This window comes from Marmota marmota, unplaced genomic scaffold, assembly GCF_001458135.2.
Source record: "Marmota marmota marmota unplaced genomic scaffold, marMar, whole genome shotgun sequence".
Lineage (NCBI taxonomy): Eukaryota > Metazoa > Chordata > Mammalia > Rodentia > Sciuridae > Marmota > Marmota marmota.
This window is the reverse complement of record NW_026000142.1, coordinates 28,046,255-28,069,319: the sequence shown is the minus strand read 5'-3', so window position 1 is coordinate 28,069,319 and position 23,065 is coordinate 28,046,255. Positions and strand designations below refer to the sequence as shown.

General features: G+C 36.9%; 1 protein-coding gene across 5 annotated transcripts in view; it reads left to right on the top strand.

Annotated features, from left to right (window-relative positions):
* The window catches only part of Magi2 (membrane associated guanylate kinase, WW and PDZ domain containing 2), a 1,275,072-nt gene that overhangs the window by 1,166,081 nt on the left and 85,926 nt on the right, over window positions 1–23,065 (top strand). For all 5 annotated transcript variants that reach the window (XM_048786215.1, XM_048786214.1, XM_048786217.1 and 2 more), the window contains 2 exons: window positions 530–749; window positions 2,084–2,227. In XM_048786215.1, coding sequence (XP_048642172.1) covers window positions 530–749; window positions 2,084–2,227 — 364 coding nt within the window. The remainder of the gene's footprint in view (window positions 1–529; window positions 750–2,083; window positions 2,228–23,065) is intronic.

The following is a 23,065-nucleotide window of genomic DNA, read 5'->3' as shown; positions in this document are numbered from 1 at the left end:
TAAAATATTCAAAAACACCCAACTAAGCAGGTTGAAAATAGTCTTTCATTGTATATTTGTAAAGTATTAGAGATCATTTTTCAATCATGCTTTCGTGAAGTGATGAATTGTCTGCCAAGAAGTGGGGATGCGGAGTTGAGACAGTTGGTTTGTTATTGTTTAGACTGACGTGTTGGATAAATAGTCAAGTGTCTAACTCCCTGGATTTGCTGTGATTGTACAGTTTTTAAATAGAGTATAAGGGCTAGATCAACATGAGTCCCTTCCCACAAAGTTTTGGTTAAATCATCATTGGTACCTAGATTTCTTCAAAACCCAAATGAAAAGTATATAATATGACACTTATCACAAATTTTTCAACAATATTTATCATGTACTTAATCTCATAATCCTAAATGTATAAGACCACCACCATGAGGAGTGGCTCCCACGAGCTAGTGTGGCTTGGACGCACCTGGAAGTCATGCGATCGTTCTAGTCTCCTTAAAATGCTGAGATGCCAAAGCAAATCCCCTTTCCATTTATTTAGTTACAGGTCCGAAGTAAAGGCAAGGCAAGATGTGAAACCAGACATCCGACAGCCTCCATTCACAGACTACAGGCAGCCCCCGCTGGACTACAGGCAACCCCCAGGAGGGGACTACCAGCAACCCCCACCCTTGGACTACAGGCAGCCTCCCCTGCTGGACTACAGGCAGCACTCCCCCGACACCAGGCAGTACCCTCTGTCAGACTACAGGCAGCCCCAGGTACCATAGCCCAGAGATCGTGGCAACCCAGACAAGACTTACTAAAGTGCAAGGAATAAAACAGAGGGGAGACAGAGAAAAGAGCACCCTTCTGGGGTAGAGAGTCAGAGTTCTATTCCTAATTATGACATCAGGGTTAACACCTGCGCTCTAAAAATGCATTGGATCAATAAATGTATTTCAAAATAAATTAGGACAATCCATCCATCCATCAATCAATAGTGGGTGGGTAGTAATGGGATAAACTAATCCCTGCTGATGTTAACTAGCTAACTCCCAGTACATTGCCTTTTCAATGTTTTTAAAATGCTCTCAGGTCTGGGGGTGTTGCTCAGAGGCAGATGCTTGCTTAGGGTGTACAAAGTACTGGGTTCCATTCCCAGCACTGCCAAAAATGGGCTCTTATCTGAGCCCTCAGAGTGCTGCTAATGCAGACAGTTTCACATTTGCCATCAGTGGAGGTATTTTAGGTGCACAGTTCTTTACACGGCCCCCTATTTCCCACTGTGTGATAAAGGGCCAAGCTCTGTGCAGAAGGTAAAACCAGACCTAGGTTCATTCTCTCCGGCACAGTCTCTGAACACCTGTCTGTACAGCCAAGGGTGCAGTTGTAACTATTGGTTGAGGATACCTCATGGTGATTTGCTTAACCTCACTGAGCTTCAGTTTCCTAAAGGGAGCATCTTCCTTACAGGTCAAAGTGAGGATTCAACATTTTTAAAAGAAATCTAGACCAGAACTTAGTATCTAGTAAATATCCACTTCCTGGTAATTGGATAGCAAGGTACAAATTAAGTACAATTTCAACTCTGTCAGATTGCATTGTATTTTATTATGAATTAAAGTTAAAAGAGTTTAAGAACAGTGAAGATCAGGAAATCTTGGACATATTGTATTTTATGGAAAAGAGAAATTGATTTTGTACACTTCAACTTGATATTCAGTAGTCTGTACAACTGAGAAATACAGTCAGAACCCATTAAATTTCACTTTTCTATTCTACAAACTAATTTGCACACACACAATTGATCTACTTATTTATGGTTCTCACAGAAGTGAATGAGAAAACTCAGAAGAGATGGTGTTAGTCAGGCCTATATGCAATAATTACATGTTTTTCAAGTAGGTTGACTATACCTGGTGGTTCTTTTTAAACAGTTCTAATCTGCTCAAACCTTTGGAATTGTGTCTTGCGTTTTCATAGTTGTGAAGTCAGATTACTTCTTCTCACATCATGTCATTAATTCTGAGAGGGAAGGAGAACGAGAAGCTAACCACAGAAGCTTCTTGAATACTAAAAATTATTTATTTCATTTTTCTGCCCAATCCCAAAGGATTTTGATTATTTCACTGTGGACATGGAGAAAGGAGCCAAAGGATTTGGATTCAGCATTCGTGGGGGAAGGGAATACAAAATGGATTTGTACGTGTTGAGATTGGCAGAAGATGGGCCAGCAATAAGGAATGGAAGGATGAGGGTAAGAACAGTCTCTTTTTTAAAGAATTTCTTGGTTCTGGATGAAAACCTCATTGTGCTTAAGAAGAGTACTGAGCTGGGGCTGGGGCTCAGCAGTAGCGCACTTGCCTAGCATGTGTAGGCACTGGGTTCATTTCTCAGCACCACAGATATTTATTTTATAAATAAAATAAAGATCTATCAACAACTAAAATATATACATATTTTTTTTAAAAAGAAGAGTGCTGAAGCCTGCTATCCAAAAGCAGACTCCATGCAGATTCCACCCTCTTTCCATTTCATAACTCACTTTTTTAAAGGTTTGTTTAAGCACTAAGAATTGTAATTTTCATTTTTCATTTATAACCTTCTAATTGATAAGTATCAAAATAATGTTATTTTTATAAAGAGAAAACTGAAGAAAATGGACAGAGTAAAGAACTGTAAGAAATAGCTTAAAACGGGGACATGGCTCCATAATTTTTTCTATGGTTTGATGATTCCTTTTTCACTGAGATCGAATCTTTTAAATTTTATTTTTCATTTTATGCTCTATCTCCCTGTTTATTAATCATATGGTCCTGTGTTTCTTTGGAAATATTTCTTTTGTGCCAACTGTCTTTTGTTTTGCCATGGGCAGACAGAAGAAATAAGGGAAAAAAAGGGTTTAGGGTTGTTCTTAAAAATAGTAGCAGTCAGAAACTTTTCAATCAGAGTGTAAACTGAAGGTCGATTTTTTAATGTAATGATTGCTTTTAGGCATTAAATTGATGGAGTAATTGATTTCTTCATCTGAAGGGACAAAACTTGAAAATGTAGAACATTAAACAATCTCTCTCTCCATGGAAACTGGTTATGCACATAATAAAGGTTAGTTATCATTGCAAATAAAATCTAGAATTCGCTCTTGCCCTCCCTCCTTGCACTTTTTTTGCGGAGGAGAAGGGGTACTGGGGATTTAACGCAGGGTAACTCGACAACTGAGCCATATTCCTAGCCCTATTTTGCTATTTGGTATTTTATTTAGAGGCGGGTCTCACTGAGTTGCTTAGCACCTCAATTTTGCTGAGGTTGGCTTTGAATTTGTAATCCTCCTGTTTTGACCTCCTGAGCCACTGGGATTACAGGCTTGCGCCAATATGCCTGGCCCCTCCTTGCACTTTAAGTTAATGCAGAAAAGCTGTGACTTTTGGGTTCTAGAACCTCAGATTCCTGTGCTAAGCCTCACCAGCCAATTGTTCCTGAATGATTGAACTTGTTATTTCTGCCACTGAGTCTTCCAGGTCAAGGATTCACCTACAGTACAAAAGCAGAAAGAATGAAAATCATGTCTGTTTCACTCCCTCCCCCTACAATTATTTGACAACTGGGGATGTAGGGTGTCAGAGTTGGAATTTGATTGCAATGTTGATTCCAGAGACTGCAGCTTTTCCCCTGATCCAGCAGGGGCCTCCTCTTACCCTGTCTGGATGTGGTTTCATGATAGGTGCCGCAGTCTGGCTGGTGCTGATAACGCCAAGGTCGCGGGTTCGTTCCCCGTACGGGCCACCAAATGCCGCAGTCTGGCTGGGCACAATCAGGAGCCACTTGTCAAAAGAAACTAACTTTATTTTTAGAACCACACACGCCAAACAAAACAGCCTCTCAGGAAAAACCCTCAGAGCCTCAACTGCCACCACCGGCTTTTCCACAAGCCTCTCTCTCCCACACCAGCTTCTCTCCACCTCCCACAATCCTCCTGCTCTTGAGGCCGATTGGCTGGGTCACGTGGGCGGAGCCAAAAAAAGTCCCCCAATGAGCAGCTCCGTGGTCTGAAAGGGCAGGGAAACAGTCCAATGAGCATCACCGCAGAGGAGCCAATCAGCTAGATGTTGCTGGGGCCGAGGAGCCAATCAGCTAGATGTTGCTGGGGCCGCTGTGAGCCAATCATCAGCCGGCAGCTGGAAGTTTGCTGGCAGCTGGAAGTTTGCTGGGGCCCCTTTGGCTGTGGCTCTCAACAGATAGGCCTCCACGTGGTTTGACTTCACAACTTCCCTCTAAATCAGAAGGGCACTTTCCTAACAAGCTGCAAATCCAGCTCACAAGTGATTAAATAAAACAAAATTAATCTTTGTAGTACTGGTGAAGTCAGCATAGCACAAAGACCAGGAGTGAAAAGACCAGAGGCCTGTGAGGTCAGATAAGGACCCCCATTCTTAGTGGACCTCAGAGATGGCCTCTGTGGGTTCTAAACAGTGGCCACATCTTTTAACAAAAGGTCTAAATGGTCTGCAACTGGATGTATACAGAACATACATACAGTATTCCCAAGGCAAAGAAGCCTAGATAGGAAAGTGTCCTTACATAGAAAAGATAACTCTTTCCTATAGAATTTAAGCGAGAGCAGTGGTTCTTAGTGTGGTCCCAGGCATAAGCATTCCCTGGGAACTTGGAAATGCAAATTCTCTAGCTCCACCAAGACCTGCTAAATCAGAAACTCTCACCAATTAAACCAGGCTATGTTTTAAGAAGCCCTCCAGGTAAATTTGGTACAAACTGAAGTTGGAGAACCACTCAGCTCGAGGGAGCTGTCATAACACAGATGTGACAGGCAGGATATGTATGGCTTCGGCTTTGTTCGTCCTCCCTGGGCCCTGGTCTAAGGTTTCCATCCTGTTCCAATGGGCTATACCTCAGGACCTTAGGTCCGAGTAAACTCACTCAGATTTAGAATTCTGTAAGCAGGTGCTCAATTTTATGAGAGATGCTATTTCCTCTGGCAGGTGATAAAAATGAGTCCTCCACCTGGGTTTCAGAAAATAGATTTTCACTTCTGGTCAAAGATTATTAAAATAGCCAATATTTCATCATTTTTTGTGTCTTTCTTATAAAGCAATCTATTCTTCAAGTGTATAAGCTATCAAAAAGAAATTATTATGACCAGTTTTAGATAATATGAGTTTACCTTGGGCCACTTTATATATATAATTTTATATACATAAAGCTACTATACACACACACACATATACAGGTATTTTATTAATCAGGAGTCATGGGTATTTTATTAATCAGATTTCACTGGTTGGTTTTTATCTCTAGTCTTTAAGCTAAGATTGGGAACTTGGCAGGGAAGGATGGGAGACTTATTTCTGCTATTTATGAAGTCTACTTGATATTCAAGTGTTTGGGGTTTTCTTACTTATGGATTTTTACGACACCAGTGCAGAACTTGTCTAGGTCAATGGACTCCATGTGAGGGTAAGAGGCTACTTCATAATACTAATTCAACCATGCTCATATTACCTACTCTCAGAATTGGACAGTATTTTGGATTTGCAAAGATTGTTCTTGATCACAACATATAATTAATTCAGATCTTATGTTTATGTTTATTATCATATTTGATCAATTAAAACTAATCTTTTCTACTCCATTAGTGCTTTTCAAAAAAAAAACAATAATTCACAGAATCATATAAGAATTTCAGCAAGGATAAGGATTAATCAATACTAAATGACTTAATGGTTTATTTTAAGTAATGCATAAACTAAATAATATATATGTTACCAATTTGAAAAATTCACAATAAAATTAATCTGGGACCCATTTCTCACCTTATTATAAAGTTTTACCTCGATACTACTAGTGTCCAGATACATATAGATCTTAAATACCTGTGCAAATGATGCTTTATAAAGCAGCTGTTAACTGTATGGTTATTATGGCTTGGTTTGTAAATTTCCAAACTCCTGAGAAAACTCAGTGAACTAGAAATTCATAGAGTATCATTTAAAAATATCTCAAAAAGAAAAACTGGCACAAAGTTCTTCCCAGCTTCTGAAGGATCCATGTTTCTCCTTGTTAATGTGATTCCTTTGTCTTTTGTCTCAATGCATTATTTCCTCTGTGTAAAAGCTAAACACACACATACTTCATTATCAAAGATGTTTGAAGGATGCTGTATATTTTTTCTTCTTTTTATGATCAGGAACAGAAGGGAAAATTAAGGGAATGGTCTAATATTAAATCTCTAATTAATTACATCTCAAATATTAATATTAATTAATTAAATCTCTAATATTAAATCTGGCACAGTAAAATTGTGCAAATCAGAACTACTACCAAAGAGATGGGTGATTCTGAAAAATTATTTTGCATAACAATAAATGGATTACCATGCCCTTTGGTTAGGGATACAAATAATACTACTTTTGAACACTTTGCTAATGCACCAGATTTTATCCTCTGAACCTGAGACTTTTCCTGGTCTTATGTGTTAGTCTGGTTGTAGGAAAATGATGCCCTAGCACACTACTAAGAATACAGTGAAACCCAGGTACAGTGGGTGCCAGAGGAGATAGCTAATGTGGAAGTGAGGATACCCTTCTCTTTTGGTACAAAAAAAAAATTAAAGCTTGTCCTTAGCATTCAGGTGTCACCCAAGAAAAAATATCAATGGTCCTTCCACCCAGGGGCTCTTTCATGGATCAAGTGAGAGTCAGGTAGACATACCCCCAAAGCAAATCCCAGCTGAATGATCTCATTTTGGTATTTCCAGGGACCCGAAGCCATGAAAATTATTCTAGCAGTGATCTTCAGCAAATTAGGCTGCTTGCCTTTCAAATTGATTAATAAATATTCCCACAGGACATAGTTGTTTTTATTTTTTCTCCTTCAAAAGCATTGTATGTTTACTAAATTTTTTTGCAAATCAAATAAATACCATCTTTCCTCTTGATGGAAAATGTTAGAACAGGCAAGTAACCTAAGGAACAAGGTCTAATGGTTCTCTCAAAATATGAGAATGTATAAACAGCAAATCTCATGACTAAGTAGTAGTGACCACAGATAATACAGATAATGGCTCCTTCTTTTTTTTTTTTTTATTGTGGGTTGTTCAAAACATTACAAATTTCTTGACATATCATATTCCACACTTTGATTCAAGTGGGTTATGGACTCCCACCTTCACCCCATACACAGATTGCAAAATGGATGGCATTAGAGCAGATTATGCTAAGTGAAGCTAGCCAATCCCTAATGGCTCCTTCTGAGAGTCAAATTTACAAGCAAAATTCCAAATAGGAGGAGAATATGAAAAGCTCTTTTTCAGAAGATTGGTTAGATGCTTATTTAAGACCCTAGGACCCCCTATATCAGAAACATAAAAACAACAAAATAAATAAATCCAAAGATTTACTAAAAATATTTTGAACCCTTCCAAACCCTCAGCTTCTACCCTCAATCTCTAAAAAAGCAAACTAGATACATTTGCTTATTTCACTTTGTTGAGCCTCAGTTTCCTATAAAATCAGAAGAATAAAGTCTATTCAGGGGGTTGCTGTAAGACTTTGAGAAATATGTCAAGAGATATTATTAATTTTTTCATTAAGAAAAAAAATGAGGCATTAGTTTGTGGGAGGAGAGCAAGGGACAGATAATAAGATAAATCATAGACTAGAATTCGAGGAACAAGAAAAAAATGTTACATTTAGAGAAAATAGTTACTTTGTCAAAACACAAATGGAAATAGCATGTTTTGAGTTTAATTACTAAATGGCTTTTCAACACTAATTAATACTGATGTGTTAAAAGTTGAGAGATGTAGCTGGGGTAGAGGGCTTGCCTACCACAACCACCAGCACCACATTCACACACACACACACACACACACACACACTCACACACACACATATACAAATTGAACAGACAAGCAAAACACAATCTAAACACAGAAAAGAAGAATGGGAAACAGAAACATATAGTTGTCATGTCTGATTGCTTTTCTTCAATCACCCAGGAAGGCTAATCTCATAAAAGAAAGAGAAGTGGCATTCAGTTTCTGAATTTCATTTTTAAGGAAAAGTAAAATTAATTATTAGAAAATATTACTGGATCAGTTTGTAAGAAGAAAACTGTTTTGCTAAATAGTCCAATGAAATTGAAAGGGACAAAAATTTTCATAGCTATTGAATAAATCTCTGGTACAGAGTTCTTAGAAATACAATCTAATTAAAACTGAGACTAAATGGAAAACACAGGCAAAGAAAAATGAACATACAAAATAACTTACTGGTAAAACTCAGTGAAGCAGGGAATGTAAGAATTTAGAAACAAATTTCCATCTCAAATGTGAGACATTTGGGGGGAAGGGATAGTTCTAAGTGCTTAAATAAAATCTGGGAGAAATGTCAAAAGAGAACCTGAAAGGAGAGCAGGTTTGTTCTTCAAAAGATAAAATATGTCTGGGGTTGGAGCTCAATGGTAAGGGGCATGCCTAGCATGTGAAGGGTTCTGGTTTTGATACCCAACATTGAAAAAAAAATAAGTTAAATATTTTTCTGTTTCCATAAAAGTATAATATAGTCCCTACCTCCATCATAAAAATGTATTTTCTAAAATTAAAAAATATCATCTACAAGCTCATCATCTTACAGCTCTATAACTTTTGCATATGCCTCCTTAGCATTATATAATCTCATCACAAGAAAAATTTACCTTCTTTCTGAAACTCCTGTGACATAAAAGCCTGCCCATAGTGGGATTCAGGGTGACTTAAAACATCTGTTAGACTGAAGAATCTGTGAAAAAGATAATATTTACCCATGTTTTGTTTTGTTAATAAAAAGCAAAATTCCCTGATATCAGCTTGTTTTAAAAAATTGCCATCTTTCCTTCTGTGGTCCAGATATATCTAATTTGGGACTACAAAATAAGAATCTTAAAAACCATTTTATTTTATGTTTTGTTTTTGTTTAACATGAAACCATTTACAAGAATATTTCTAACACATGTAATAGGAACAAGTACTAACAAAGATTCCAGTACCCATGAACCCATAACCCATCTTAAAAACCAGAACATGACCATGCACCTAGGATTCAGCTCCCACTCTAACCCTGGAAGGAACCACTATCCTAAACAAAGCAGCACTTCCCATCACTTCTAGTATTTCCACATATGTGTGTCTCTCTCAACTAACTACATAGTCTATCACACTTTATGAACTTTATATAAATAAATCACACTGTTCATCTTCTCTGTGGTTTACTTCTTATACATTATGTTCATGAGATTCATCTAAGTTGCTACATGAAGATTAAATTCATTTATTTTCAATACTATAAGTTATTCCATTGGATTAATATGTTACAACTACAATAGTTATGTATTTTCCATTATTTGAATATTTGAGGGTTTTCCTGTCAATAGATATTGCTACTGTTTCCAGTTTGTTTGTAATTCATACAATCCATATGTATCTTTCTGCCACACTTTTCACAAGACTTACTCTAGACAAGACTATATTCCTAGGAGGGCACATATTTAACTATGTAACACAAAGATATTTTCCCAAGTGGTTGCTACAAAGTTGGACCAGCAGTGTAAATTAGTTTTCCTAACATATCTTTGCAAAGCTTGCATTTCAGACTTAATTTGTATTCTGGTAGGTAGAAACTGACATACCATTTAGGTTTGAGTTTGCATTTCTTGATTGCAAATGATGTTCATCATCTTTTCTTATGTTTATTGGACTTTCATGTTCCCTCTTCAACAAAAAGATATATGTCTGTCTTTTCTCCATTGAATATTTCTTCTTTTCATATTGATTTTAGAAGTGCTTATTTATTCTCTGTGATAGTTTTTCATTGATAAATGTGATGCAAATATCTCACCCCAGTTTTTGGCTTATAATTTCACCTTCTTTTTTGATACTCTTTGATAAAGAGATATTAATTATAGTGTGATAAAGAGATATTAATTGTAGTGTAATGGATTTAATCTTTCCTTTATAGTTTCCATTTTCTTATCTAGCTTGAGAAATCATTTCCCAACACATAGTCTTAAACATCTCCTACATCTTCTAAAAGCTTTATAGTTTTACTTTGCAAATCTATGTCTTTAATCACCCAATATTGATCTCTTGGTATAATATAAGGTAGAAATCCAATTTTCATTTTTCCATATGGATAACCACATGTCACAGCATCATTTAATGAATGTCATTTCTCCCCAACTATAATGACATCTTTATAGTAAATAAAATTTCTATAAATGCAGTGGTCTGTTTGGGGATTCTTTATATTATTATACTGGCCTACTTGTTCCTGCTTCAATTCCATGCCTACCTTTCAATAAGTGTTGAGTTTTCATTGGGAAACTGTCTTTCTTTATCCCGAGATACACACCCTAATTTTCAGGCATTTTCTTGGGTTTTTGCATTTCTGTATAAACTTTAGGATTGGTTTATCAAGTTTCTCAAAAATCCTATTAGAGTATTTATTGGAATTGCTTGAGATCAATATATAAAATTGGGAAAACTTACATTTTTATAATATTACATGTTTCTCTCTACAAACATATTATAATCCATTTATGTAGGTTTTCTATGAAGTTCACAAATAAAATTTTACAGTTTTTTCCATAACAGACATGCAAATGTTTTGTTAGATTGATTCTCAAATACTCTGCATTGCAGTTTTATTTTTGCTCTTGAATGTAGTATTTTTAAATCTTTACACAAATGCATGTGTTAAGTGTCATTTTTTTATTTTTTAATTGAGGCTTTCTTTTTTACTTGTACTTCTTAAATAGCAGTTCTAGGGTCACAGCAAAATTGAGAGGGAGGTACAACTATTTCCCATATATGCCCTGACCCTCACACACATAGCCTCCCTATCCCCCATCAGAGTGAAACATTTATTACACTTGACAAATCTACAGTGACACATTCTTGCTTATTTAGTCAGCTTTTCATCTCTGTGACCAAAACACCTGACAAGAACAACTTACAGGAAGAAAAGTTTATTTCAGCTCAAGATTTCAAAGGTTCAGTCCATGGTTGGCTGACTTCATAGCTCTGAGCCCAAGATAAGGCAGAACATAGTGGCAGAAGGGCATGGCAGAGGCAAGCAACTCGGGACATGGCAGCCAGGAAGCAGAGAGAGAGAGAGAGCTCTGCTCACCAGGGCCAAAATATAAACCCCACAGGCACACCCCCAGTAACCTACTTCCTCCAACCACAGCCCGCCTTCCTATAATTACCACCCAATAGCCCATTCAATTTATTCATCAATCAAATGAATTAATCTACTGACAAGGTAATAGCTCTTACAATTTGATTATTTCACCTCTAAATATTTCTGCACCACCTAACACATGAGTTTTTCAATGGCTACTCCAAGATCCAAACCATTACCGTTACTATAAACATGGAATGCAAGTTTTTGTATGGACATAATTTTTCAACTCCTTTAGGTAAATACCAAGATGTGCAATTGCTGGGTCATATTGTAAGAGTATGTTTAATTTTGTAAGAAACTGCCAAACTCCTTTCCACAGTGACTATGCCATTTTTCATTCCCACCAGCAATAAATGAAAGTCCCTATCACACCACAGCCTCATCAGTATTTGGTGTTTTTAGTGTTCTGGATTTTGGTCATTGTAATAGGTGCATAATGGTATTTCATTGTTTGTTTAATTTCCATTTCCCTCATGACATCTGATATGAAGTATCTTTTTCTTTTCTTTTTTAAATTCAGTACTGAAAATCAAACCCAGGACCTAATGCTTTTCTATTACTGAGCTACCTCCCTAGACTCCCATCTCTTCATATGCTAATTTCCATGTTTATATCATCTTTGGTGAGAAGTTTGTTAACGTCCTGGGTTGTTGTTTTTTTGTTTGTTTGGTTGGTTGGTTGTTTTTTGTTGTTGTTGTTTTTTAACTGGGTTGTTTGTTTTCTTATTGTTGAATTTTAAGAGTTCTTTGTATATTATGAATAGCAGTCTTTTTTCAGATATATCTTTTACCAGTATTTTCTCCCTGTCTGTGACTTATCTGATTCTTTTGACACTGTCTTTTGCAAAGCAGAAATTTTTAATTTTAATGAATTCTAGCTTATCACTTCTTTCTTTCATGGATTGTACCTTTAGTGTTATATCAAAAAAGTCACCACCAAATCCAAGGAAGACCATTGAGATTTTTTTCCTATGTTATCTTCTAGTTATGTCGTTTTTCATTTTACATTTAAGTCTGTGATCATTTTTTGAGTTACTTTTTGTGAAGGGTTTAAGGTCCTGGTCTGGATTCCTTTCTTTGCATGTGAATGTACAGCTGGTCCAGCACCATTTTGAAAAGACTATTTTTTTCTCTATTGTATTGCCTTTGTTCCTTTGTCAAAGATCAGTTGCCTATCTTTATGTAGGTCTATTTCTGAGCTCTCTCTCTTTTCCATTGATCTAATTGTCTGTTCTTTCACCAGTACCACCCTTCCTAATAATGAAGTGTCAGTTTTCCAACTTTGTACTTCTCCTGGCTATAGTATTTTACTGTAAAATTTTTAATTGATTTTATTATTTTTTTAAATACCCAACAGTGAATTGCATTACAATCCTCATTACACATATAGAGCACAATTTTTCGTATCTCTGTATATAAAGTATGTTATCTTAGTGTAATTTTTAAATTAATTGTTAATAAAAAGGCAGTTGCTTTTTGCATATTGACCAATTGCTTCATGCAAAATTATTATTTTTTTTAATTTTTTAAATTTTTTTTTAGAGAGAGAGAGAATTTTTTAATATTTATTTTTTAGTTTTCGGTGGATACAACATCTTTATTTTTTTTTTAATGTGGTGCTGAGGATGAAACCAACACCCCACACATGCCAGGCAAGCACGCTACCGCTTGAGCCACATCCCCAGCCTATGCAAAATTATTAATCTTTTTTAAAAATACTTTATATACAAACAGAGATATGAAAAATTGTGGTATATATATGTATTAAGAATTGTAATGCAAAAAAAGTACATGTATAAAGGCATAAATTGGCATGAACATAGTTTATATACAGCGATATAAAAAATTGTGCCCTATATGTGTAATAAGAATTGTAATGCTTTCTACTACTATCATGTATTTTAAAAATAAAAAAATAAAAAATAAATAAATAAGTATTTTTTTTAGTGATGAACATAACATCTTTATTTATTTATTTTTATGTGGTGCTGAGGATCGAATCCAGTGCCTCACAGATGAGGCAAGCACGCCACCACTGAGCCACATCCCGAGCCCCTAAACTCTTTTATTAATTTGAATAATACATTTGTAGCTACTCTTGGATTTACTATATAATAATCACATTTTCTACAAATAATAAAACTTTGGTTTTTTGCTTTTAAGTCCTTTTATTTCCTTTCTTTTTTTACTTCATTGGCCTGGCTTCCTGTTTGATGCTGAATACAAGCAGTCAAAGTGGGCACTCTAGTTTTATTTCTAATGTCAAAGGGAATAATTTCAACATTGTGCCATTAAGTATAAACATGATGTTTAATGGTTTTTCTATAAAGATGTTCTATATCTGATTAAGAATATTTCCTTCTATTACTAGTTTACTAGGAGAGTTTATTATAAATAGATGTTGAGTTTTATCTACTTTTTCTATATGTATAGAAAGTATCACATGATCTCTTTTCTTTAATGTTAACTAATATGATTAATCATAGTAATGGACTTTTATGTTAAATCATTCTTGATTTCCTAAGATAAACCCTGTCTATTCATGATGTATTATTTTTATATATTAATCAATTTAACTTCCTGCTATTTCTTTAAGGAATTTTTAATGTATGCTCTTGAGAAAGATTGATACATAATTTCATATTCTTGAGTGATTTTGATATTAACATTTTACTAGCCTTATAAAATGAGGAATAGGATAATCCCTTCTGTTGCTGTTGTCTGGGAAAGTTTTTGTAAGTTGAGAATTATTCTTGAATTATTTAGTAGAATGCACCTGGAACCAATCCAGGTCTAATATGTTTTCTTCATGTGAAAATTTTAATCCACTAATTATGTTTCCTTAATAAGAAGGATATCTTCACATTTGGTATTTTTTCTTGATTTTATTCTGATAAATTGCTTTTGAAAAACAATTTACCTATTTTATGTGAGTTTTCAAATTTTAGGGGGTTTTGTTTTCTGGTTTGGTGGGTTTTCTTCTTGTTACTGTTGTTTGTGGTGCTATAGATTGAACTCAGGACCTCATGCTGTCTTCCAAATGAGAACTTTAAGTCCCTGGGAACCAGCAGTTATTTTCTGGGCTAAAGCCATCTTTGGCATTTCTTTGCCTTGCAGGAGTCTTACTTTTACTTTGTTTTTGGCATTAGAGAATTCTCTACTTTCTTGCCTGTTTAGCAGTGATGAGGGGTTGTTCAAAGTATCTAGTTCATCATATTGCTGGAAACAGAAATCAAAGCAGCTCTTACCTTTAGTGACCAAGTTATGACAGCTAAAACTACTTCCAGTCTTAGGGGTGGTGGTTAGCTACTCACCACACTCCATGTGTCCATGTAGAAGGTTCAGAAGATGCTTTACGTGTGCTGCTTGCGTGATTCAAAGGCACACTTCCTTTCCTTCCTCTCCAACTCCAGTCCCACTTGTGTGGGTCCCCTGCCCACAATGCCCATCTGCAGCCCTGCCTGAGTGCTCCACAGCCCAGGAGCTGGCACTGGGTCATTCCAAGGCTTCACACATACTCCTGAGTCCTGGGGAAAGAGAAGCACAACCTTTTCCTCATCCCCTGTCACACTCAGCCACCTCAGCACCATGGCTGAGGCCACAGTCTCACAAAGAGTGAAGGATAGTCACAATTGCACATGCCAGCAGAAGCACAGCAGGGAACATATATGTGTAAAGAGTAGAGAGCCCCTGCCCCTTCTAGCCCAGTCAACTGTTGACCTGGCTTCCTTTTTCTAAGGTCTGATTTTTCAAAATAAACCAAAAATTCATATTTTAAAAAAAATTAGCCTCCTGGCCCAACTCATCTCACACCAGCCCCCCTTGCACTCAATAATCCCTCCAACGAGTCTCTCAGTCCCTGATGCTTTAGCCCCCACAGGGCTTTGCACAATTGCTACCATTTCCCAAAATGTTCTTTCCTCTCATCTACACTTGTTTAACTCTTCCTATCTCAGCGCAGCTCAAGCATCGCATCCTGGAGAAGGGTTCTCTTACCTTCCAGTCTGCTCATATCACCTGTCACAGGCTCTTGTTGCTCAGGCACAGCTCCTTGGTGGCATTGGTCACCATGCTAACTTTATTGTTGTGTGTGTGGTTATGTTGAGAGGTCTGTCTCTTCAGTGTTTAAGCACCACAGGAGCATGAGCCACATTGCTCTGTGTGCTTCCACTACCGCAAAGTCCAACATGGTGCACATGGTAGACACTCAATAAATATTCACTACTGAACAAACATGTGAATGGAAGCTTTCAGAGTAAGATTACTGCAGGTTTGTTTCCTAGTTCTGGAAATTAACTAGTTGTGCTCACTAAGCTCAAGGCCACAGAGACTCCTGATGAACCATGAGACAGGTTCCCATAGGTAACTGAGTATTTAGACTCGTGAAAATTCAACTAACTCAGAGCCATTTAAAAAAAAAAAGTGTCCTATAGTAAACATACCATCCTTTTGGGGATATGTTAAATTATTACAGATATTTGCAGAATCAGGAGATCATGTCTGTAAAACCCTATTGCATCTTTTAAAAAAATAAACTATGCAACATTTCAAGATTGTTTTTATTCTCGTGTAAACTTCCTATCACCAAACTTGGATGACAAAGTAAAAATCTTTTAAAAAGTAAGATAAGGTCAAGCTGGAAATAATGAAAAACTTCAAAAGCATAGGATATGCAGAACATGACAAGACAAAGATTACAAGACAGGTATGCTGGAGCCCGTTAAGGACAGGCGCACAGGAGAACAGTACAGCCGAAATAATGGGATAACCAGAGCTTAGCAGAATTTGCGAACTCTGCAGAGCTAAGCCCCACCAGGTCAATGCAGATAAATGAGCTGAGGAGGTTGATGAAATCGAAAGCATGAGAGAAGAGAGATAACAAGTACTTAAGAGGGGAATAAAGCAGTCTGACTGGGGAAATCAAGCAATTTATGGGCTTCGGTAGATCATTTTAGGAGCCCTACATTGCAGAGATCATCCACGCAGTGTTTCATCACCTCTGGGTGCTGCGACTCAGTCAACTAGAAGGTTCATGTCTGCATAAAGTGTGCACCTTTACATGTCATCGCAGCCTGCCTCGCTCAGATGCCCCGTTGGCTCTCAGCCCCGGCTCTGAGTCATCCTTCACATCGTCTGCAAATGAGACGATTTTCCTTTATTGTTTGGGCTCTCCTCCATGCCTTTTATGAAGGAAAAGAAAGACTTCGCACAAAGATCAAATCCATTACCTTTTTCTTTTCGGAATCTGACCTATGAACATTGTGTTAAATGAGTTACATGAGTTACTTTCAGGAATGAGGGAGAGCATGGTGCTGATTAGAGAAGAGTGCAGCAGGAGGCAGAGCTGGCTCGCCTGGCGTTTGACTCCATTGTCAATTATTCAGGGGCTCATTATCCCATGCGGGGAGGGCTCCATTTCTCCGCTCTGTTTCTTCTTCTATTGGATGCCCAACCTTGAACCATTTCAAAGCAGCTTCCCATGAGGGCTAGTTAAAGGTTTGGGAAGGAATCAAAGGGTTAGCATTAGGATTGCATCTTGGCATGGCAAGACAGAGAAGAAATTGAATAAATTGGAAGTCAGGAGAGTCTTTGCATTTTAATTATTCACAGTTTTTTGTGGGTTTTTTTTGTTGTTGTTTTTTGTTTTGTTTTGTTTTGTTTTTTGCCTATGGAAAAGATTCAAAAGTTTACAAACCTCTGCTGTGACCTGAAAAATACATTCTACTTGCCTCTTCCATGAGGGGAAGACGTAGGAGTGTAGTTTCCTCTTTTATGCTAAGCCATTCTTTGTTCGTCTTTTCCTGAGAATAATTTTAAAATGTCTTCCCTCTTCCTTTTCACAAGCAGTGTTCAACTGGCTTAGCCATCTGCTTGAGGCTCTGCCATTCCATCTCTTCCCCAGACCCAGAGCTCTTCTGCTGGTCACTCAGTTTGCCCAGTTCACCTCTGCATCTTGGTTCTAATCATCAAACGGGTGTGAAGAGCACCTTGAACCTGATTCATGCAGGATTTAGTTTGCACAGTACAACAATTTAGAAAATATCAAGAACTGGGTACTCTATTCTTTTTTTTAACTTTTTTATTCAAATTGACATATACATTGTATGTATTTTTCTAGTACAGCATGATGTTCTAAAGTATATACATATTGTGGGATGGTTAAATCTAGCTAATTAACAAATACTCCACATAGTTACCATTTTTATGGTGAGAACATTTGACACATTCAACAGGAATACAACATATTGTCATTAGCTATAGTGATCTTACTGTACAATTGATCATTTTTTTTAATGTGGTGCTGGGATTGAACCCATGGCCTTGTGCATGTGAAACAAGCATTCTACCAACTTAGCTATAGCTCCAGTCCCTGCACAATAGATCTTTAGAATTTATTCCTAACTATAGTTCTGTATCCTTCGACCAACATCTCCCCATCTTTCCTGCTTCCCCAGACTTTCCAGTCTCTGATTACCACAGTCTCCTCTCTACATCTATGAGATTGATGTTTTTAGATTCTATAGGAAATCCCATCATTTGTAATCCCATGGACAAACTTAGATATTCTATTCTTTAGTCTTAGGCCATTAACACTTTTTCTTTGGAGTACTCTAAAAGTCTTGCCCTTATTAGCAGTCACCATCTTCAGACTATGTCACTCCTCCTGTCCCATGGCTGCTCTCCCCTACCTCCTGTAATGGACACAGAAATGGCATTGCTACCTCTTTTTCCAGGATTAAGACGTCATGACTCTGACTCTTGAACTGTTCAACTTGACAGGATACTTGTTTTTCAATATCTTCTACATATTGGGATCTTGTACCTCTGCTTGAGCCCATATAAAATGGCACAATCCCAGCAGCAGTCTAGTGTTTCATTAATTGGTCAAGCTTAGAGGTGCATGGGCTGTGAACTGGCATTCCTCCTAAATGCCTAACGTGAACTTCCACCTGCCTGCTGATGTACAAGGCGTTCATTTTCCATTTCCAATCAGTTCTTGTTATGCTATCTCAATGTCTTGTGTCTTTGTGTAATTATCTGCCAAAAGGATGAATATACACCTCTAGTCTTTAGGATCACGTCAGCAATATCAGCCTCTTACAGAAGAAAAAGAGACTCTTCAACTTGTTTGTATCACTTTGTTTGTGTTTAAGACCTTAGGAAAATGACAGCCCAGAGAGGGAAGTTGTAAGCAAGCAGATATAAGTTAGCAGAAAGGAGGATTAATGAATATTGGAAAGAGGTCATTTTTAAATGTGATTTCCTAGCTCCAGAAAGAGAGGGCAAAGGAAAAACTGGCAGATGCTCCTAAAATATCAGAGGAATGGTGGGCAAGCTGCTGAGTTAGTGCCCACAATTAACCAGTTAATGCAGAGTGTGTTCAGTGTTAAAGCGGAGCTGGCCTGCAGGAAGCCAGGACAGCTCGCTTCAGTCTGTGTCCTTCTGGAAAAGGACACAAGCATTTAGTAAGTGTAAGTCAAATCCCAATTTATGCATTCTCTCCTTTCCTTCATTCCATTGTCACTGCCACAATACAGACCCTCATCTTTGTTATCCTGAACTATTCCTGCAGTCAAATAGATCCCATCTGCCTCTAATTTCTCCCATTCATGCTTCATACAACCACCAAAATCATATTCCTAAATCACAGGTGTAATCAAATTACTTGTTTCCTCAAAAGTCTTCAACAACCTGCCTTTTTGCAGGTTGAGATCCAAATATATTCCCAAGTTTTTTTTTTAAGAGAGAGAGAAGAAGAAGATGATGATGATGATGATAATGGATGAGAAGGAGGAAGAGGAGGAGGAGGAGGAGGAGGAGAGGAGGAGGAGGAGGAGGAGGAGGAGGAGGAGGAGAGCCTTCCACAGTCTGGTCCTGTGCAATTCCCATCCTCATAAGCCATTTTAGTCTCCCAGTGTATACTCCAGCCATTGCTGTTTTCAGGACACACAGTGCCAGTTCACATTCCCTGTATTTCCTCATCCTGTTCTTCCCAAATGGGATTTTCTTTTTCTTTTCCTTTTTTTTTTTTTTTTTTCAATTTCTGCTTAAAATCCTTAACATCTATCAAGGACCAATCCTAACTGCAGTATGAAGCCTTCCTCAATTTCTGCCTTCCACCTCCAGGCCCCACACTCCCCATTCAGTCAAAGGGCTCCTTTATTGGCATTGCAGTAACATTATTTTTTTTTTGTACTGTAGATTGAATTCAGGGATGCTTAACCACGAGCCACATCCTCAGCTGTTTTTATATTTTATTTTGAGGTACAGTCTCACTAAGTTGCTTAGAGCCTTGCTAAATTGCTCAGCCTGGCTTTGAACTCACAATCCTGCTGCCTCAACCTCCTGAGCCACTGGGATTACAGGTGTGCATCACCGTACCGCAGTAGCACATTTTGGGCTACATTAATATTATAAAATATATCAAAGTAGAAAAGAGATTATAGAATACCTATGAACAGCTTAAACAACAGTCACAAATTAATTTCCTCTGCAAATCCTTAAGAAACTGAGCAAAGCCAATATATTTGAGGCCTCTTTCACATCCCCTCCCACCTATCCCATTACTCTCTAGAGGTAACTCCTCTTCTGAATTGTGCTTATCATTTATTTGTTTTTCTTTATAGTTTAGCACTTATAGCTATACCCTCAATAATGTTGCTTAGCTTCACTCTTTTAAATTTTATAGGCTTTTTTTATTTTTTAGCACAACATTATAAAATTCATCACAATGTGTGTGTATTAAAGTACTCATTTTCACCACTGCATAGTTTCCCATTACATAAATATTAATTTATCTGTTTTCTGTTAAGGGGCACTAGTGTAATTTCCAATTCTTTACTATTAAAAATGTTTCTGTCATAAACATTCTTCTAAAGATCTCCTGGTACACATGTGTAAGATTTTTTTCTCAGGTATATTCCTAGGAGTAGATTTGATGGGTCCTAGGGTTTGAACAACTTCACATTTACAAAATAATGCCAAAAAAGTTTTCTAAATTGTTTTTCCAATATATATATTCATACACACAGTATATGAGTCCCTGTTGCTTTACATCTTGTCAACATTTGATATCAAATTGTTATTAAATTTCTATTATGATGGTAGATATGAAAAAGTATATCTTATGGTCTTAATTTTCTTCCTGATTGATAATAAACATATTTTCATGTTTAAGTCATTTTCTTCCTATCATATTTATGTTGATGCCTCTTGCCCAATTGTTATGGTAGTCTTTCCTTATTGTTGTTCTACTTGCTGAATAACAAATTTTTGTTAGTCATATCAAATTTTTTGTTGGTTATAGCAAATATATTTTCCAAGTTTGTAACCATTCATTTTCCTTTAAGATCTCTTTCAATGAAATGAAATTCTTAAATTTTTAGTAATCAAATATATCAATAATTTTGTGCTGTTTTGCATTTTTGTGCTTGGTTTAAGAAATTGTTTTCTATCTTAAAGTCATATTTTTTTTCTAGAAGTTTGAAGTTGGAGTTTTTACATTTAAACTCACAATCCATGAGGAAGTGGGTTTTGTGTATGGTTTAAGGTAGAGATCCATCCTAAAAAATGTTCAATCAAGTACAGTAAACTTTAATATTAGATTATAATATTAAAGTACCTTGAATGTGATATTATGTCATAGTCATCTCTGGGTCCTCTACTCTCTAAGTATAGCACTTTCCACCTAGTAGATGCTCAAAGGGGCTTTCTGGATGGACACAAACACTAGATCATCATGGCCACTGGACGATCACAATGTCCCCTCCTTCACTGCACTTCTGACAGCCTGGGAATTTAGCACTGCAGCAGGTAGAAGAGTGGCCTCTTTCTGTCTTGTTGGACAGCTCCTCTCCCTCATCCTGTCCTCTGCAGATGTTCTTAGAAAGTGCTCACCTGCTCCATTCTTCATGAGAAGAGCCAGGGAACAGGATTCCTAGATACCAGGGAGCACATCTAATGGCTAGTCAGTAAGGCTGGTTTGGGTCCACAATCACCCAATACCATGGCACTAGTGTAATAGGAAGCTAGAGATAGGCTTCCACAATGTACAACTGGTCTTAGACTGTCTTCATATAATTTAGTATGTCTCAGGTGTCATAAATTATGGAAAAGTATCTCTCCAGTGGTTCTGTTATGGTTTTGAATTGCCAGTTTCTTTACCAACAGTCTACCAGCAAACTGAAAATTTCAGTAAATTCACTTTGCTTTTCAACTACCAGTATGAGTTAAGATGGCTCTAAATCCAAGTATAAAGTTCTTTTCAGAATCATGCAAGCGTGAAAGAGAAATATTTCAATTCACAGCCTAGATATATTCATGTACACTTTTTTTCATGCTTTCAACTCTAAGCAATTGAGCATGTATTTATTCATTATTTACCAGAGTAAACATTTCTAGAATATGCAGAGAAACACTAGAAAGCACTGTGGGTGGCAGAGTAGCAGAAGTGTTAAGAATCTGGATTTAGATACATCCTGACTTAGTTGCTTGTGAGCTGGATGGCCACAAAAGGGAGATCATCACATACCTATCTTGCTGAGTTTTTGTAATAATTAAATGCAGTGGTTAATACTAGTACACAACACTCCCTTATGCATTCTAAGCCATCAATAAATGAAGAATAATGATGGTGAGCCAGGCACGGTGGTGCATGCCTATAATCCCAGTAGCTCAGGAGACAGAAGCAGGAGGATCATTACTTCAAAGCTAGCCTCAGCAATTTAGTGAGGCACTAAGCAACTCAGTGAGACCTTGTCTATAAATAAAATACAAAAAGAGCTAGGGATGTGGCTCAGTGGCTCAATCTCTGGGACCAAAAAAAGGAATAATGATGGTGAAAAAAAGAGAGAAGAGGAAAAATGATGATTGATTATGATAAAATCACCCAATCTTTATTCTTTGGAAATATATACTTTGTGATATTTATTATAGATCAATTTAAAAAACAAGGTCGACTGTAGTAAGAACTATAATTATCGTAAGCACATTTTCAAAGCCCATAATTGAAATGTGATATGACAAGAAAACAAGTCCTAGAGCATATTAATCTAATGTCAAAAAGTGGGGTTACCTTGGAGTACTGAGACATACAATCCCTATGGCTATAATAGAAGCACTAAACATCTATGATGGCAAAGATAAATGTGTACTGGGGAGATTCCTTAGAGGATGTGAGTTCTGAGTGGGGTCTTGGTGGGCCTTCAATGGGGAGATATTAGGAAAAAGAAGATGCATCTCTGATGGCAGGAGAAATGTCATAGAATAGGGCAGAAGACATGGCCCTACTCCCCAGTTGTCTTTTTATCATATGCAAAAGATTATAGATAATTCTTAGGACTCCAGAGAATTCCAGGGTAAGAATGGAAGCAGGATCATAAGATAGAGGTGAAGTTAGAGGGAATCTGAGTGCTACCTCACACCCACACTCAAGTTTCAATCAAAGCAGCTCTGTGCTTATGTCTTACCTGTGGCCTTTCTCTAATAAGATTTCACTTGATAAGGACTTTGCACTGATGAGTGGGAGGTAAAAAAAAAAAAATCATATTGTTGGTAGTGTGCTTGACTCTTGCCTTGTTTTCTGTAACTAATCGATGTGGTCCTTTTTGGTAACCCTGTAATGACTTTTGCTTTGGTTACTCATCTTGCAAAACTGCGACAGAGGTCAACAGTGTTATGGGATGACACTTGAATCTAGAATCAAACTTTACCTCATTTATTTTAAGGGAGAAGCTTAACTTAATTTTATTTTTTTTAATTTCCAGCTTTATTGAGGTATGACTAGCAAATAAAACATTATATGATATATATATATATATATATATATATATATATATATATATATATATATATATATAT